We start from the raw sequence: 20,770 nt of genomic DNA on the forward strand, positions 1-20,770 counted from the left end.
TTAGTATTGATCGAAGCTCAGTAACACATCTAGCACTCCTCCTTGCATTGGCCCTGAGTCGATAATGTTAAGTGATGCATTAATCATATAATTTTAATGTTTTTTTTTTCATTTCACTTTCAGACATCCATACTACTTTCAACAATATGGGCTTCTTATCTACACTTGTAAGTTTAATAAGAATACCAGTGAGTTATTTTTACTATATAATATCTTTCCCAGTAGATGGCGAGGTGACGTGACTACTAGTGATTACAACGTTACCCGCCATCACTAACCACAAGGCCGCACCCTATAACACGGCTTGTTTATTTATTTGATAATACAGTGACGTAATCTGAGTGACTGAGTGATTATTAGTATTATACTATTATTGAAAATATAGAATTAGGCTTTCGAGATAATGCAAAGGACGTTGAATTTAAATCTTTGGATACAGTTGATTAACACTTGAACGTATTAGTGTATTGTGTACTAAAAAAAAATGGCCACAATGTAGGTTTCACCACTTTGATAGGCAGACGTTTTCGGTTTGGGACTGTGTTTGTTGCATATCATTCCTTTTAGCTAGCTTCTGTGTAGTGGATGACATCTCTTTGAGTTTCATTAATAAGGTCTCAAATTTGTATAATGTCTTAAGCTCCTTGAGCTTAATCTATGTTTCAAATTTCATAAGTCCATTTTAAGAGGAAACAGAGATATGAGAGTTAGGAAAACTGGCTGAAACTGGTATTGCTGTAACTTGACATCAGATATAGATCAAATAAATATTTATGGTTTGTCAATAAAATAAATAAGAATTTTTAGTTGCTGTAGTTTCTATAACTTAAAGCCAGGTATAAAAAATTATTTTTTTATGTTGGGTATGTATATAATTTTAACTATTGTAATTTATACATTATAGGCTTCCTTTGGTTTGGGTGTTTATACAGGGATATATGCTGCACAAAACTATGAGGTAAGCTTTATTTTTCAAATTCATTCTTTTGAAACCTAATAACATTGAACTTATAAAAATATTTCACAGGTAGCTAAAGTTGACGATCCCGGAGTAATTATAGAAAAAATGAAAAAATATTTAGAAGAAATAATGAAGCCCAAACAATAAATTACTTTAAAATTCAAAGTAAAAATGTTCAAATTGTAAATATAAGTTGATAGTAATTATTATATATAATTATTTCCTCAATAATAATATACAAATAGTTTTAATATAAAATATTGTATTAGTATTGAACTATTAAATTATTTTTTGTTACATTATTCCTCAAAAAATATGCTTGTATCATTGTTTTATTTTGGTTTTTGCATTTTGATGTTATAATTTAAACTATTATAAAAGCAACACAATGTTAATTGGGCTACTCTTGTCTAATGATCAATATTGAGCAATTTCTGATACTAATAAAATGGAAGGATTAACTGACCAAAAATACAAAGTATCCTTTATGTTACACCTAAGTTCCCAATAATTGTGTGCTTATAACTGTCTATCTCCTAGATATGAACATATTTAACCAACACATTTTACGAAATTCAAATTTATAATAATCAACCACAGTACAATTATTTTTGTAATGTTTATTAGTGTGTTTTAACCAAATTAAACGAAAATATATAAAATAAAACGCTAAAAAAAATCCATACCAATGAATAACACTAGATTTATACCCAAATACAATAGTAACACAGAGTAAATAAAACATGAATCAAAATTTTTATTTAAGTATTATGTAATATATATTTTTAAAGGCACCCTTGAACTATTATTTTCAATATATATTAGCTGTTTTTGGATACTTAAATATTACATATACTACATTCATAAAATATTATAAATTTAATGCTACTATAAAATTATACAGTAAATAATTTAATAAAAAAAGTTGTGAAAATTATACAAAATTATCGAAAATATGCTATGTGTTCTTAAATAATTCAATACATATATTATACCTAAAAAAACTTTGAGATATAATCACAATTTCCAAACGAGGCAGTTAAATTGTCGTTTCCGTTTCATAATATAGCTCATAAATTTCTTTGAATACATTTTTGATTAACTTAAAACAAAACCACCTCCAGAGTATTCCATTCTAGTAGGCTGATTGATAAATGCAAGCCAATCTGATGCATGTGTTGGTAATAAACCCATAGATTGACATTTATATAGTGCTAAAACAATATTAACGCAATTTCCAATGAAGAATATAAATTTTTGACCCCAAGCTTGTGTTCCTTCAATGGTTTTAAATGCTGTAAAATAAAAATTATATTAATATTTTAGACGTATACGATATGAATATGAAGAAAACAAAGTGATAAATAATCAAAACTGACACCGTACTTAATAATATGTGCAATATTAAATAAGTTTATTATACATATTATTATGCTCAAAGTAATCAAATGTATTCTAAATAATATTTTATTTTATTGTTTTTTTAAATGAAGAAGGTATCAAACAAATCTGACGTTTTATCAACACTTATAAAGCATTTTTAAAGCTGAAATGTTACGTATTACATTATGTATATATATTTCTATAATAAATTAATGTATTATGCTTTTCCTTTTAATAATATTTATTTTAAGTTATGAATCGATTTAAAATATGTTAGTGTATTTTTAATTTCAATTCCGGAAAACTGTACTATTTTGTATCACTGAAGTGGATGTAAGTACATACAAGTAACCTCTTTAAATCAGACTCCGTTAGACTGGTCAGCTGTTTAATAATACATATTATCAGATAAATAATCAGAATAACTAGTTATTTTCTATTTTGTAGGGCCTAATACTGTGTTGCTTAATATCTTGTATACTAAATAACCTTTGTATTTCTTAATCTATAATACACGTTTTTTTTTTTTTTTTTATCGACTTATTATTGAATTAATTTTAAATATTTATTTATATTTTATTTACTTATTATTTTATATTGAACTTTTATTTAAGATTATATCTTGGATCATTTCATAGGTTATTTTGTTTAATCCAGATAACCTAGAGCAGTGGTTCCCAAACTTTTTAATTGTGCGGACCACAAATTATGTTAGAAAAACTTTGAGGCCTGCTTACCTAATATAAAGGTATAAAATATAATTACACACAAATAAGACGATAGAAAAAAATATATAGACATGTATAAAATCATATAAAAGTATCGATATTGATGTAAATTAAATTTTGCCGTCCCTTGGCTTAGGCTCTCGTCCAGCTTCCGCAGCCCACTATCACATTGCCTGTGTCCTACAAGTGGCCCAGCCAGATTATTAGGTTATACTGTATGCATAAAATGTTATGTAATGTAATATTATGTTTCATTATAACTAGAGCACGGAATTTTATGCACTCTAAGTATCAAAATATGCTATATAATATGCAGTCAAAATCGTAAAAATATGCAAGAAAAAAAACTTTAATCGTGTAATATGGCAAAAATATTACACAATTTTTTATTTAATGATTATTTTTTTGACTAGTTTATAAATTGTTGACTAAAAATGATTTAAATCAAATTAAACAACTTATAATTATAGATATTTACTTAATAAACAAAACATAGTTTATAATTTAATATTATTAAAATTATAAGATTTAGTGCTTACAAAATGTATTATTCAATTTTCGGCTTTACAAGATACTATTTTATAATTTTTTTTTTTATGTTTGCTTCAATATGCAAAATATTTAAATTTGTTTGCACAAATATGAATTAACCTTAAATATGCAGTAATGTGCAATTTCTTATTTCAAAAAGTACTAAGAGAGTTCTACTTTTGACCTACCAAAGTACTAGATCCAAATTGCTACCAGAAACTTCTCTCGAATTTGATGGTGGGTTAATTTTATCTACTAGAGAGTAGACTGTGTCATTAGACACAAAAATATAAAAACACATTATTGTAAAATCAGTACATTCATTGCTCCGCACTGAATCTAAAATGAGGTATTCTATAATTTGTTCAGACTTAAGTAGTTAAAAATAATTATGTTATATATTTTGAGTTTGCACATTTTCTATATTTTTGAATAAATTAAATAACTTTATTCTATACACAACTATAAAAAATACCTAGTATTTAGAAATTGTTTTTAAGCTAAATAATTGTAAACTAAGTTTGTATAGGTATTTGTAACATTTCATTTATTTTTTTAATAAAGATATTCATCAACATTATATTTTAGTGAAACAAGAAATAATGGTTTTCAAATAAAATAAATATTTTGCAGTTGTAAGTCATTAACATTATAATTTAAAAATAACTAATTGTACTAATAAGATGTGTTTTTAAAATGATAACTTTATGCTCATAATTAAACATATTAATATAGAGTAATAGCTTGTAAGAATCAATTTTGGAACACAATAATTTATGAATTTAAATCATTAAATGTAAGTATAACAATACTAAGCTCTTACCTTATTTTAACTTGTATGTACATGATTTTTCATATATTTTTTTTTTTTATTGAACAAAAATTTATATTTACAATCTGTATTTATATGTAGTACAATAAGCAAATGGGATGTGGGTTGATTAGCGGGAGAGGGAAGTCACTCAATGGTGGCACCCCGTATTTCATAATATTATATTATTATGTATATTATTTAAATAATATTATTGATTGATAAATTAATTTTAATTGATAATTTATGCAAGATGGTTTCAATAATGTTTTTACTTATTTATGTAAATATGTAATGCACCTATAATTGATTTTGTAAAATTGTTATACAAATACAAAATATCCTATCTAATGAAATATTATGTAAATATTAAATAACAATTTATATGTCAAGTGTTTGGTAATTATTATTTACCAATCATATTGTCTAAATTGAAATAAAGTAGTTAATAGTAATCAGTAAAAAGTTCTAGTATTATTAACTTACTCGTTTGTAGTGTAAATAAGGCTTTGACTGGTCTTACTATCAACATACCAACCATCATGATCGGAAAAATAGAAATCGAGTTTCCGGCCATATACATAATAAACAAGTTCATTGGTACCTAACAATAAAGAATATTAACAATTGAACATAAAATATAAAATTGATTAACTTTAGTACTTGTTTTAGAGGTCCTAATGCTAGATCCCAAGATTTCTTAATAATTAGTCTACTCGATTCACTGTCTCTTGTCAGTTCAGTACCATTTTGTCCAGCTAATTGACTATATCCTGGTGGACTTACATTGTCTGTCGATTTTTCATGTTTGTTTCTAAAATATATAAAGGCATTCAAACAGAAATACTATCAAATATGACTACATAATGCGGTGAATACATAATGAAATGTCATGGTAGTTTAATAAGATATTATCTATGAAATATGCGATTAGAGATTAGATATTTACCTTGTAAAATCTAACGACCATTTAAAGGTTTTACTTTTGACTGTTGTCATTTTGTACAACAGCTAAATCACGTATCTGGGATTCTAGAAAGGAAAAAAAAAGTTAATGTTTTTTTTCACAAATTGTTGACGTTAACGTTTCGATAATTATGCAACTCTATGTAATAAATAAAATACTTTGGAATGTATTTAAATCGGAAATACTAAATAACTAGAAATACTAGATATACTTACAAATTACAAGAAAACGGTGGGCACACGAGATCAGTATTTCACGGAAATGAATAAATCGTGAGACTTCAACTACTACGATGATCATGTAAAATTTGTTTATTACTAGTGATAGCAGATAACCGCTGTCAGTGTTGTTTGGTCACCGCCCAGACTGTAGTGACCAAGATGACAATACGTTTATCCAAAACGCGGAGGTTCCTGTCATAAATACCAGCAGAGTGCGCTCCTATAATTCGAAATTTTTAAGAAGAAAAATTCGATACGAATGACGATTCGAAAGTGGCTGAATCCGATACGGGCGGTACGTATCGCTGATATACCTCACGTTTTGTATGCGATTCCGATACGCATCGATACAATTTCTTCCTTGAAAATCTCGACTATCCAAATACTCCGTGCTTCAGTTTCTACAACAAAAAATAGGTAATATTAATAATATTATGATAGGTAATTAATACGATAAACGATAATAATAATTTATAAATAATAATATACTGTAATACTTACCATAATAATTGAAATAATTATATTTATATATTATTTTTTTAGCATAAATTATAGATGTAAATGATTGTCTGAATTGGTAATCTAGCTATCAGTCAAAAAGTCCATTTTGAAAAAAGTTGGTCAAAAAGTTTAGGTTATTTTTTTACTGTTGGACAAAAAATTCAAATATACAAAATATTCTATGAAGGGGGTTCCAACGTAACATGTTTTTAGGAGTAATATTTAGGTAATTCACATGACATAAACATTTGGGCTATGCGGCTATGTCTATTGTCTATGCGTGAGTAGTAAATGGACATAATTGTGTAGGTATTTCCGAGAATCGCCGCCGGATGTAACTCTCGCACGCGTACACAGAAGTCAATACTTCTCGAAAAATGAAATATATTCTTGTGATATAATCCTATAAAAACTACTAAAAGCGATAGTAAATTAAACATACTTCCACGAGTTTGATTTTAATTTTGAAAAAATGGTTGAATTTATAAGCTTTTACGATACTCTTTAGAAATTAATTTTTTGATTTAAAATCAGATGTGCCCAAAATAAATACAAATGTATACAAATTAGTTCATGGGATTTTTGAAAAAATAATCTTAATATTAAGGTCTATTAAAATTTAAAATTTAAAATCTACATCCTAAAGAGCCTATAGATATTTAGTCAAAGAGTAAATACATACATAAAAAATTTAAATTGGATAATCCGAAGTATATGTAATTATTAATTTACCACCACTTATTGGTCTAAAACGTATGAAAAATATGTGTGCTGCGATCCCCTTAAATTTTCATTTATAACTATATTAATAGTTAATAATATAATAAATACTCATTTAAAAAATGTAATTAATTACCTTATACAATAGATAACATTAATAAAATATTATATATTTTGATTACTATTCCTTACATTAATTATTATTCAAAATCACGGTCAATATAATAATAATAATTATTATTATTATAGAGTGATTTAGTGATACATGTATTAACTATTTTTTTTTTAATTTGTGTATAATATTTCTAAAAGACAAAAGGCTTATATTTTTTCTTATATATTATTGAACTTACTTTTATATTGATCTTTATTTAATATTTTTATATGCAACTATAATTTTGGTTAACTGTAGGTAAGTATGTTCAGTTTTTACCAATTGGAAAGAATAAACATTGGTTATAGTGGTATTTAGAAAAAATTGCATTGGAAAAAGTGGAATAATGATAATGCTACCAGTTTTACCACTTACTAAATTATCAATTATACATATTTTACACAGAAACTGGAAAAAGTTTACATTTAATTTATTACCAATAATCATTTTATCCAGTAGCGTTATTACCAGTTTTACCATTGTACTCGATTGCCAAAAGAACATTTTTCCACGACTCAATATTTTCTATGTTTTTTCTTATTCCCAAAAACAGCAAAAACTACTATTTCCAAAGTTATACTATTCCTAAAATCTAATTTTCCTAATTACCATTCTCTTCCAATTGGTTATGAAAATAGTCTCTTCAGTATTATGTGGCAAAAAATGTATTTCTTATAATGTTTTTTATATAGTTTGCTTTTACCTACCAGTTAACAATGTTTGTGAGAATTCATCATCCGCTAGATAATTTTAACTGTTTCAATTATGATTTTTTTTTACAAAGTATAAAAAATCAATTAAATGTGCAAAATATCCACTTCAAGAAATTTATAATAGATTAATAGAAATACATAAGGTCTTTATGTCTAACCCACTAAAATTATTTAACTATATGGTACTTATAGAAATGGAAAACAGAATTCCATATAAACATTCTAACTTAACTGATACTTTTTTTTGAAAAATGATCTTACTTTATTTAAAAATACCAAGTAATGTATCAAAAGAAAAAAACAGGTTTATTTATATTAAAAATAATCATATAAATGTTATTAAATGCATTTTTTAAAAAAAAACGGGAACTCGCTCTTCTGTATGTTTTTTTCCCAACAAATAAAGTTTTATTGACATCCATAGAAAAAAATACTAATAAAATCGGAAACAGAAAATGTTCCTAAACAATTCAAAACAAATCAAAATATTTTTAAAATTGTATCATGTATAGAACATGCAAATATAAACAACCAGTGAAAATTTCATATTCATTTGTTCATTAGTTTTAGAGTTACACCAAAAACCAAAATCGATTTTTTCAAAAACAGATTTTGCGTAAAAATTCCCGGTTTTCCTTAATTTTTCTTTTGTTTTTAACGGTGCTTTTGAAAACTACTGGGAAATTTTTACTTTTGACCTCCCCCCCTCCAAAGTACCAACTAGATTCACTTTTCTATCAGAAAAGATACTATTGAAAAAAATCCAAGCATTTTTACTGTCCTAAAAGGTGATGACAGACACAAAAATAAAAAAAAAAAATAAAAAAACATACATTATTGTAAAATCAATACATTTATCGTTCCACTCAGAATCTAAAACACACATCAAATGTTGACAATGTATAATCAATACATTGATCACTCCATTCAGAATCTAAAATAAGAAAATTACATTATTGTGAATTTCAAAATTATTTTCTTCTCCTAATATTTACTGTAACTGTAAACTGTAATCATTGGCTCATACTTAGTAGATTTCAATTTGATCGTTGATGTATAAAGGTTTTATGCCTTTGTGGTAAGTATAGCCATATAGGTTTAGGTAAAGCAATCATGGCTGTACTAAGTCATTCATTGCATAAATAAATTATTAATAATGTATACTATGTACTGTGTAGGTTTATTAGGAGGTACCTATCTATGTATGTATAATAGCTTAATGTATTTTGAATTTTGTAACTACCTCCTATTCATTTTTAATATTTATTATATTTATTATATTCATGTTATTGTTTACAATATTATGTTTTGTATTTGTTATTACCTGTATATTTCTTTAACACATAATAAATTACTAATATTTTATATGAAAACCTGCGTTTTAGATTCTGAGCGAAGCGATGATTGTATTGATTCTATAATGATGACGTGTATTTTTTTTTAGTTTTTCTTTTTTATTTTTGTGTCTGTCATCACCTTTTAGTACATTAAAAATGCTTGGATTTTCTTCAACAGTAACATTTCTGATAGGAAAGTGAATCTAGTTGTTACTTTGAGGGGTAAAAAGTAATTTCCCAGTAGTTTTCAAAAGCGACGTGAAAAACAAAAGAAAAATTAAGGAAAACCGGGAATTTTTACGCAAAATCTGTTTTCGAGAAAATTGGTTTTGGTTTTTGGAGTAACTCTAAAACAAATGACCGTAGGTACATGACATTTTGACTGAATGTTTATATTAGCATTTTCTATACACGATAAAATTTTCCAAATATTTTGACTTATTTTGAGCTGTGTACGGACATTGTCAATTTCCATTTTTTTTAGTTTTTTTTTCTATAAATATCAATAAAATTTTATCTGTTGAGTAAAAAAGCTTGAAAATTTAATGCAAGGCTAAAAATACATAGTCACAATTTATTTTTATAAGCATTTAAAGTTCAAATTTTGACAACATTTATCAAATTTAAAATTTAATAATTATTTTGTAGTTAAAAATTTATAAAATGTTCAACTTTTATAGCTAAGGATTGAAAATTTTAAACAAGGCTCCACGTATATAGGTTATATATAAATTACTTTATTCACAATAATATCATCAAATATACTTGGTAATATCATAGGCTGACGGATCGTTTTCGCTCAGAATCGCTTTTCTTATACAATGATATATCATTGAATTCAAATTTAACACCATCCATTACAGTGACCCACTTGTAACCTCCTGTACAGCAGAGCGACATCCACTTACCCACATTTTTTTTTGTATATTATACTGAAACTCATTTATCATAAAATAAGTTAATTCTTATTATTGTCAAAGTTAAAAGGATCAATAAAAAATGTAAATAATAATAATTATTATATTATTGTTATCCCATGAATTAATTCCACTACAATATTGCTTAAAGATCTTGGACAGCATTACTTAACTATTTAACTATCAATATCACATATATGAATTTATAACTTATCCTCCCTATTTTTTAAATTTTTTTTAGCGTAACCTTTGTTTTATTTAAAACGGAACGCTGGGAACGCTACATTTACAAGTAAATTTGTAAATCGCCAGTGTTTTCTGATGCAAAATATACCTAATAGCAGTGGCATATCTAGTTGGGTGGGGGGGGGGGGGGGGGAAGGAGCCATGCCCCCCCTCATTGGCCGTCTTTGATATTATTTTTTTTTTAAGATATATAATATTTATTCGTATACAATATGAACGCATACTAAAATATGTCTTATACCAGATATATCAATGAATATTCTGTGCTTATACCACTAGTCACTATCACCGTTATTTACATCGCTATTAATAGGTATTTATTATTATGTACATATTATTATGTATTAACTTAATGACTGACTAAAAGTATAAATAAATTATTCGCATTATGGAGGCTCCAGCGTATCATGTTTTAAGGAGTAATAATTAGGCAATTCACATGACATGAACATTTGGGCTGTCTATAGCATTAGTAGGTGTTTCCGAGAATCGCTGTAATGCCTCGTCAGGCAACCGCCGCCAGATGTAATTCTCGGACGCGCACGCACGTACATGTCAATACTTTGCGAAAAATGAAATATATTATTATTGTTTACTATGAAAACTACTAAAAGCGGTAGTAAATTAAACATACTTCCTGAAGTTAGATTGTAATTTCAAAAAAATGGTTGAATTTATAAGCTTCTAGATTATGCTCTTTAGGAATCACTTTTTTGATTTAAAATCAGATGTGCCCAAAATAAATACAATTATTTCATGGGATTTTTGAAAAAAAATGTTATTTTAAATCCTTTAAATTCGAAATTTTAAAATCGACTTCCTACATTTCAGACAGTGTGTGCCCCCCTAAAAAAATTCTGGATACACTACTGTGAAATAACCACAATATTTATAAGTACCTAGATGAAGTAAACTTTCCAAAATTAAGATAGTTCATATCAACATCTATGTACCATATTTAATTGTTAGTTTAAGTTTGGTTTTGTTTTAAATTCTGAGCGGAGCGATAGTGTGTGTTTTTGTAATTTAGTAATTTTTTTTTTGTCTTTCTACACGATAAGTAGTTGAAAAAATACTTCGATTTTCTTATATTGTTTGATGGGAAAGTGAATCTAGTTGCTCCATTCGGGAAGTCAAAATTTAAAATTTCTAATAATTTAGCTTTGCCTCCCACAAGGAGGGCTATCAGAATGACAGAATCAAGGAAGTCTAAGACGGTAACAAACAATCCTAGGAACGATCATTTTTAGATATTAACAATTTCAGTAACACTTTTTATCTGGGAATATAATTTAAGGATATTTTTTAGAACCAACTATTTAATTTACACTTTTAATTTTAGTTCTAATTGTATCAATTTTGTAACATTAATTTTTTAGACTGCACATTATGCATATATCATTATTACCTACTGGTACATATGTACTATACATAGTATTATGTAATATGTATTGTCCACACATGCACATATATATTTATATTATTAATGTATTTCAACTATTAATTACCAATTTATCATTGTGATAATTTTTTAGAGACAATAATTTTCTATAAATATATGTATGTTTTTTCGCTAATGAATTATAATAATGGTTAATCTAAAACCACAGAGCACCGGCCCATCGTGCTACAATTAAAATCAAACAGGGGCCATAGTTAAAAATCTATAAAATGTTCAACTTTTATAGCTAAGGATTGAAAATTTTAAACAAGGCTCCACGTATATAGGTTATATATAAATTACTTTATTCACAATAATATCATCAAATAATATACTTGGTAATATCATAGGCTGACGGATCGTTTTCGCTCAGAATCGCTTTTCTTATACAATGATATTATATCATTGAATTCAAATTTAACACCATCCATTACAGTGACCCACTTGTAACCTACTGTACAGCAGAGTGACATCCACTTACCCACCTTTTTTAATATTTTAATTTTGTATGCGGCCCTCCATAAAAAACTAAAACAAATTATGGCCCATGTAGGTAAAAATGTTGCCGACCCCTGATGTAGAGGGTGCAACCTAGTACGTACCCAGAGAGCTAAGGGGCTTTAGTCCCACTTTTTGAATAATTTTTGATAGTCTCAAATTCGTCATTATTATAATATCAAATATCAATTTTAAAAAAATGTTGTCCCCTATTAAAATTTTCAGATTGCATATAACTGGTGTAGTGATGTCAGTAGGTAAACAATAAAATCATACGCCAAACATATAGAAAATAAATGGTTATTTACAAATCTTGTTACTTGGGAACAAATGCAGCTTTGCTTTCTTACAATTTAATTCTTCCATTTAAAAGTTACTATCGAAAAATTCAAAAATTATAAGTTTAATATTCTTGAAATGGTTTTTTTCATAAGTAGTTGTCACATTGCAATGCATGTGTACTATACTTTCTATTTTTTTAAGTGATAATATATTATACAGTGAAACTTCCATATAACGAAGTCGAATAAGCAGCAAAAAAAATTCGTTATATAGAGGAATTCGTTAAATAGAATTACGTATTTTTTTCAACTTTTTTTTTATTATTTTTTTATTATGTATACTGTATGTATGTAAAAACAACATCAAACATCATATTACAGTTTAATTTAATTTTTAACCTTAAATATAATTTAAAAGAAATAATAAGTAAGTTTTGTTTGCTTATTATTTTTGAAAATATTCCTTCTTTCGTAAAAAGTTTCTATATCGTCAAGTTTTACATCAAAATTTCAAATTTATCGGCGATGGATAAACATTTAGGTACGTTTTGACATTTTTTTTGTATGGACAAAGAGAAAACGAAAGAATGTATACTCGTTTGCACCAATATTGGAACTGAAGTGTACTACAGTAAAATTAATCAGTTTGCCTACCTTCGGTGTCTTATCTTTATCGGGTACATTGTTCATGTACAATTTTAGAACTATGACATAAACTATCAATTTGATAGTGACAACATTTACAAAAACTGGTTTTTATCGAATAATTATTTCGTTATATAGAAACATCAGATTCGTTATTTGGAGATAAATGTACGTGTAATTAACAATGAAGGTCATAATTCTTAAAAATATTTCGTTAAACAGAAAATTTCGTTAAATGGAAGTTCGTTATATGGAAGTTTCACTGTATTATATTATTATTATAAATTATGAAAATATATTTTTTAAATTAAATTAAGTAGGTATTATTTTAATATCGTTAGATACCTAATTATTTATATGCACTTTAGATACATATTTTTACACTATACTTAGTGTTTGAAAATTTCATGAAAGTAGGTATACAATATTATACATGTATAATGTATACCTACTGAATGCTTACATTAGGATTTAGAACACTGAACATTGAATTAAAAAAATAAATAAATTGTGTTAAAAAAAAATTTAATGTTTCACGTTTTTGTGAAATATTTCATACTTTAAACACTAACTTAACTTATTAGTTATTTCAATAATTAATTTTAACTTTATGAAATATTACCAAAAACAACTGAAAAAAGCCAAGTTATTTTAACTATCAATTAGTTAGTTAAGTTCTAAGAAAATTAATAAACTTTTTATTGCCCATAACTAGGGTTCTAAATTTGAAATATTTCAAAGTTGAAAATTTCACTGTTCTTGAAATATTTCAATGAAATTATGAAAAATATTTTTTCTTCTTTTAAACGTGTTTGGTTATAGTCTTATAGATGATTAGAAACAATAAATTGATTACACACTTAGAATTTAAAAAAAAAATATTAATTTTGTAGATTTATTATTTCATATTTGTATATTCTATATTATATAGTGCTAAAAAATATTCCTGGCATTATTTTAAGAATAAAAACTTTTTTTTACATGAGTTTTAAAATATTGTTGTATATCAGCGATCCAACATATAATGGTTTGTTATAAAGTCGAAGTCAATTCCAACAATGAATGAAATAATAATGTATTTTCAGTAATTAAAAAGTGTACAAAAGTCGTATATTATGTGGCTGAGTGATGTGAAGGTGCTCTGGGCTCATTATTTAATACTTAGATCATATAGTTTGTTAAGACTATTATAGATTTGTTAAACAACTTATAAATTATATGTAAATATGTTACATATTTTTTTTGTTTCATACAATAAACCAACTTTTAAAAATATTCACTTAGAAGTTGACGACTATAAACTTTTAGGTATAATAAACATTTTATTTTTATTTTTCACCAAAATGAAATATTTCATGAAAAATTCATGAAATATTTCAAGAAAATAAATTTCATGAAATTTTAAAAGCCTACCCATAACTCATAAAGTCATAAGTCATAGCCTAACTTTCAAAAATTCACTATATTATATTTTATGGTAGTAGGTACCACAGATTATATGCGTAGGTATTAGACATTATATTTCTTGTTTTTTATAATATAAACAATGTAATGATAATAATAAAAAAGCGGATAAGTGGGTGTCGCTCTGTTGTACAGTGGGTCACTGTAATTGTGTAATGCAGGGTTTTTTAATGATTTTTTCTGACTGCACTGAAATGTTTCTATTTATATCTAAGTTTTGAAAATGTTATACAAGACCCCCCTTAAGTTTTACTATATTTCACAAAAAAAAAGTTTATCGGAGAGTCAAATTATTTTTTTACGAGAATTTGAAGTTGGACGTTAGATTCACCCGTAATTTAACAAACATTCACACAACGATGTTCTTGAATATTGATCTTTCAAGTATCAAAATTTGCATCAAATGTTTATCTTATCATTTTCTATACATTATAAAATTTTCTAAATATTTTTACTCGTTTTGAGCATAAGCGAAAATCCATTACAATTTAAAGGGGGCTAATATAAATAGTAAATACGTTATTAACATCAATGTGAGTGAAGGGCTTCGATCCTACAAAAATAAAAAAGGAGAGGGCTTTACAGACTTTGTGGGGGAGGGGGCATTGACCCGTGAATGGTTTTGAGTACTTTTACAAATTTGAAATTTTGAAATTTTTTATTTTATACATTTCAATAAAATTTTATTCGTTGGGTCAAAAAACTTTAATATTTAATGCAAGGTTATTTAAGTTGTTATAATAGCAGTTGATAAGTATTAACGATCCATGTGGACGATTTTTTTTTTATAAGTATTTATAAAATTCAAATTTTGACCACATTTATCAAAATATCGAAAATTTTCAAATTCATTGTAGTTGAAAAATTATAAAATGTTCAATTTTTATAGCTAAGGATTGAACATTTAATACAAGGATTCTCATAAATGAAAATAATTAATACCGTACTAACCAAAAAATCTAAAAAAAATATATTATAAACACAGTTATTTTTTACTGAAATGTTGAGTTCAAATTTGGACGAAATTACGTATTAAAACCAAGAATAACGATTTTAGTTATTTTGTTGTAATTCAAAAATATTATTCACGGGTATATAACATTTGTAGAGTACTTATATTATTATATTTTATAGACACAATGACATTTTCAAATGTAATGTTTTTGACTTCAAAATTAGTTTCAAATTACACATGGCACGTGCCGGACCCTAGCTAGAAGACAATGGATCATTATGTGATTTATCTTTAAACTACACTTATACTAAGAAATTGCTAATATGACACGTGAAAACGATTAATGTACTATAATATCTTCGTTTTCTATAGAAAATATAGTACCTATTAGAGATCATCACGGGCTGTTTTTTTTCGGCCCGATCCGCCCCAAAGCTTAAACATATAAATCGTCGTCGTCCAGGCCCGGTCCGTTTGTAAATAAAAATATACATCAACTTTATTTCCTTTCAGTATTGACATAGTAGACAAAAACATTTCATAAAGACAATAAATTTATTACAAAGGAAAAGATATTTATTTTTATTAAAATTTAAATATATTTTTAAACCTGCCAATTAATTAATTAATAATAAAATATAATTAAAATACAGAAATCAACTTTTAGTAATATGTAATAATAATTGTTATTATACTTATTATAATAATTACATTTTCTTTTTGAAAAAATCATTTAAAAATAAAAGGGAGTCTACAGTATCACCTTTAAGTCGTGTTCTTCTTTCTTAAATAACTCTTCCTGATGTGCTGAAAGACGTGTTCACTGTTCAGCGTGTAATTGTGTATTAATTTATTGTTATGTCTTGCCAGTCGACGAAATAATAAAATTATTAAATGAAAAACATAATTGCACAACAGTAAAGATAAAACTGTGAAATATCAATTTTCCAAATACACTGATTACACTGCCACCACTGTCCAATAACCATGTTGAAATAGTATTATTGGTTTTTACCAGTGATCTATTTATAAATATCATATAGTCTGGTAATACAATTATTTATAGATATAGAATTTAGATAACCTAGATCACATAGTAAAAGTTACGAATTAAATTAATTAGTTTTATTTTTGACCGACCCGGCCCAATGAATAATATTACGATCCCGCCTATAACCAACCCGTAATATTTAAATTATGGCCCGGCCCGGACCAAGCCTGGTATTATGTTTGGGAATAGTATAGGCAACACATCGTACACATTCTTATCAATGTCTAGGTCAATAATAATTATTACTGATTAGTGGCTAGTTTTGAAATTTTTGGTTTACAGACATTTTGTAATGTCCACGAATTCAGATAATCTTAATTCGTGGTAATGTCTATACTTTATTGTCTAGCTCGCGTCTCTTAGTTAAATAGTTCAAACACGACACACGTAAGTAAGTAGTTGTCTGAGGTCTCTAAAATTTTTAATATTTGCTGAAAGTAATTTAATGATTAACTGTTACTGTTTTTAGTTCACACAAATACACAATGTATTATATCATGGTTTTCAAAACTGAAATATAATAATATGATGTAGGTACCTACGAGGAACTAAGAAGTCGAGCCATTTTTGAGAAGTTGATTTTCTATAAGACAATTCTACAGACCAAGTTACATTATAACTATTGCAATTCAAGTTATAAAAACATTAATATTCAAGTGAATACTAAAACTTAAAGGTAAGTATATTATTGTGGGCACTTCATGGAATTTTATTTATTTCTTTAAAAGTGAGTTATCTGTACGACACTATGACTATATTATGTTATATAGTTATATTATAATATATCGAATTGTGTGTGTAGAATTATATTTGTGCCCAAAGGGCTCAGCCAGTTAAGTCATAATAAATAACTATGTTAAATAAATTATATTAAGTACTTAAAATACCCATAATTTGGTTTAAAAATAATATATAAATAAATATACCTGTAAGGTTTTTTAGAAAATATTTTTACTCTTATGTTTAAAGCTAACCTTACAAAATTGGATCTGCTCTACACAAACTTGCTATGTTCCTGGTAAATAGTGTACTGACATATTTTTAACAAACTTTTAATTTGTAGGTAATATATTGCGGAACCAGTATCTAACTTTAATAGCACGGAGCATCTGAACATATTTGCATTTCAAAGAACACATAACAAGTTTGGAAATTCAATGTTCTGACAATTGAATGTGATTCATTTTGAGACATTGCTGGTAACTTTATAATTATTATGACACAAAATACTAAATAAAATTATATTGAAGTGTGCAATTATGTGAAAATTGTAAACATAATATTTAATTTTGGTACAAAAGTTGTACACCTAATACTTAATTTCTTATTTACAATATAATCATAGTCGTCCTAAGGGGGGGGGGGGCAAAGGGGACTAGTACTCAAGGGCATCCATCAATTTAAGGAGCGGCATAAAAACAAATGATAAAAAGAAAAATTTGAGATAATAATTTTTAATTTTGTACTGTAATATCGAAGAAGAGTACCTATCAAATTGTTTATATTATTATACTATAAACTATTAAAAATAAAATTATCTAAATAATGATTTACATATATACATACTTACATGCTTATAATAATGTATAAATATCAATATTACCAAAGAATAGAATATTATTGATACATTATTAATGATGATATAACATAATTACAAATTATTACTTTGTAGGTACTATACCTATAGATTGTAAGTACCATAACAACCTACCATAGATTTGATTTTATATTACAACAACATTTTCTTATGTTTATGAATATTAAATAGTTTTAAAAAATTCCAAAATATTTGAATATTTTAATGTTTTGAAGTTTATTTTTTAATTATACCAAAACACAAAATCGACTTTTTTAAAAACTGGTTTAGTGTAAAAATCTCAGTTTTTCCTTAATTGTTGGTTTATTTTTATTGATGTTTTTGAAAAATTCTAGGAATTTTTTTCTTTTGATCCTCTAAAGTACTAACTACCTAGATTCTCTTTAATACCAGAAATGATGCTGAAGTAGAAAAGTTGTTTTTTTTCTGCATTTTTACTCCACCAAAATGAGATGACACAATAATAAAATAAAATAATTAAAAACACATCATTGTAAAATCAATACAATCATTGCTCCACTCAGAATCTAAAATAGGTACCTAAAATACCTACTTAATACTTATATTTCTTCTTTAACTGATACTGTAAGTACATCATACATAATTTATTGTACCTTGTTAATAAATTGCCTCCGAATTATATATCTGAACTTGAACTGATATTATTATTTAAGCTTAATACCTAGAACCCACCACCTGTTAAAAGTTTTATTTTATTAAACATCCATTTTTTTTTTCTTGCATATGGCGTAGGTTTATTGGTGAAAAGCAAAATTAAATAAACATAAAATAAAACTAAATAAACATTAAACATTAAATTAGCAAAGTAACGAGTACTAGAGTAGATAGATTTACAATAAGCTAATAAACTAATAAATAAAATTAACAATAACAAAGATAATAATAATAAGAAGAGCTCATAATATATTTAAAGGCGAACATTGGTCTTAGACAGCCAATCCATTGCTTCGTCATCGCCCTTATGAAGTCCCTCTATTCCTCCCTTGTATTTAGTTTGAGGACATTCCTCCACAATGTGTTTGATGGATTGTATTTGCCCGCAGTCGCATAAGGGAGAGTTTTTTAACTTCCACTTATGTAGAAGGTATTTACAATTACCCTGCTCCGTTCGTATCCTGTTTAGGTTGGTCCACAAGGCTCTCGGGCCGTTTCTTCGTTACATCCATTTATAACATCCATTTATTAAAAATTACATTTCAAAGTTTCATCCAGTATCGTTAAAGTCTATAGATCAGAAATGACCTCAACTTAGTACATAATATCATTGATTATAAATACTAAAGATTGCTCACTCGCCAGTTTTTTGGTTTCAAAAAATATTTACTCCCGGTAGATGGTGGTAGAGGTGACGTGACTACTAGGGATTACAACGTTACCCAACATTACTAACCACAAGCCCGCACCCATTAACACGGCCGCCCGGTTTAGTCAGATCGGATAATGTTGTAATTGCTAGTAGTCACGTCGCCTCGCCATATACCGGGAGTAAATATTTCGTACCACCAAAATACCAGCCAGTGAGCAATCTATAGTATTTATAATCAATGATAATACATTATACAACATAATTACACACATATGTTGACTATGTTAGTTAACTAACTGTTTACCCTCCAAGGTGTTATCATAATAAATAAATAACACTTAATTTGCGATAGCTATGTTTCAGTTACTTGAAAATATATAACATATGTTCACAATAATTACAATTAAATGTATTTTTTTGTTTCTTATAGTCAGCAAAAGAGGGTTTCCAAGTTCCAGATAAACTAGGATATCAACGTATAACATGAACTACTCAATTATGTTTTCTTCGGCTCATACATATATTTCGTCATTACCAGTTTCAGATATATGAAATTACACAACTGAATAATGATTTTATAATTTTTGAAATTAATTATGATTTCGAGGAATGGAACATTAAATTATTGTTAAGATTGTAAAAAACAAACTATTATTTATAAAAATACTATAAATTTAAATTAAGTTAAGTTGTACCTTTGAATAAGTTTATAATAAATGTATTTTCTATCTAATAATTGTATTAAATATAATTAAATAAGATTTTATATTTAACTATGATTAATACAACAAATAACTAAATTACTAATTGATACAATTTGAATATTTCAGTTCAAAATTTTTCAAAGAACTTTGCATGTCAATTTTTCTAAAACGAATAATATATTAATATTAATAATAATAATAAATACAAATTTTATTCTCTGAATCTTTGCAGTGCTCAGAATCTAAGTATTAAAAAAGACATTTTTACATATTATATTAGTTTTTTATAAAATGTGTATTTAAATTAAATACTGTTAAGTACCTAGCTGTATAATAAATATATGCAAATTATTTTACAATGAATTATATGGGAAGGTTGGTAATATAGACTTATACATTGGTAATATAAATTGATAATGTTGATTTAAAATAGATAATAACAATAATTATTAGCAGGGCTAGGAACTTTATGCGCTAAAAAACAATGAAATATGTGCATATGTATGCACTAAAAAAAACCAAAATATGCGGTATAATATGCATTTATTATTTTAAAAAAAATGTATTTAAAAGCATAATTATAGAGAAAAAAAATTATTTTTGAATCATAAATATTT

At 26.2% G+C, this 20,770-nt stretch overlaps 1 protein-coding gene and 1 long non-coding RNA gene across 3 annotated transcripts; one reads left to right on the plus strand and one right to left on the minus strand.

The window, feature by feature from the left end:
• Positions 1-1,698: 1,698 nt before the first annotated feature.
• Positions 1,699-5,757, minus strand: LOC132943911 (ER membrane protein complex subunit 4). The gene is made up of 5 exons (XM_061013062.1): positions 5,597-5,757; positions 5,364-5,446; positions 5,078-5,228; positions 4,901-5,018; positions 1,699-2,256 (listed from the first exon to the last, which is right to left on the minus strand). Exons 2-5 carry the CDS (start codon positions 5,411-5,413, stop codon positions 2,060-2,062), a joined length of 516 nt encoding a protein of 171 aa, XP_060869045.1. The 5' UTR covers positions 5,414-5,446; positions 5,597-5,757; the 3' UTR covers positions 1,699-2,059.
• A 10,857-nt stretch (positions 5,758-16,614) lies between these two features.
• Positions 16,615-20,388, plus strand: LOC132943940 (uncharacterized). 2 transcript variants are annotated; one of them, XR_009664395.1, is made up of 4 exons: positions 16,615-16,912; positions 16,995-17,201; positions 17,589-17,724; positions 19,880-20,388. It is a non-coding gene; the product is annotated as an uncharacterized LOC132943940 (long non-coding RNA). The 2 variants fall into 2 exon arrangements; XR_009664393.1 differs by having other exon boundaries at positions 16,617-16,916; positions 19,880-20,387.
• Positions 20,389-20,770: the final 382 nt, after the last annotated feature.

Source organism: Metopolophium dirhodum, chromosome 1, assembly GCF_019925205.1.
Source record: "Metopolophium dirhodum isolate CAU chromosome 1, ASM1992520v1, whole genome shotgun sequence".
NCBI lineage: Eukaryota > Metazoa > Arthropoda > Insecta > Hemiptera > Aphididae > Metopolophium > Metopolophium dirhodum.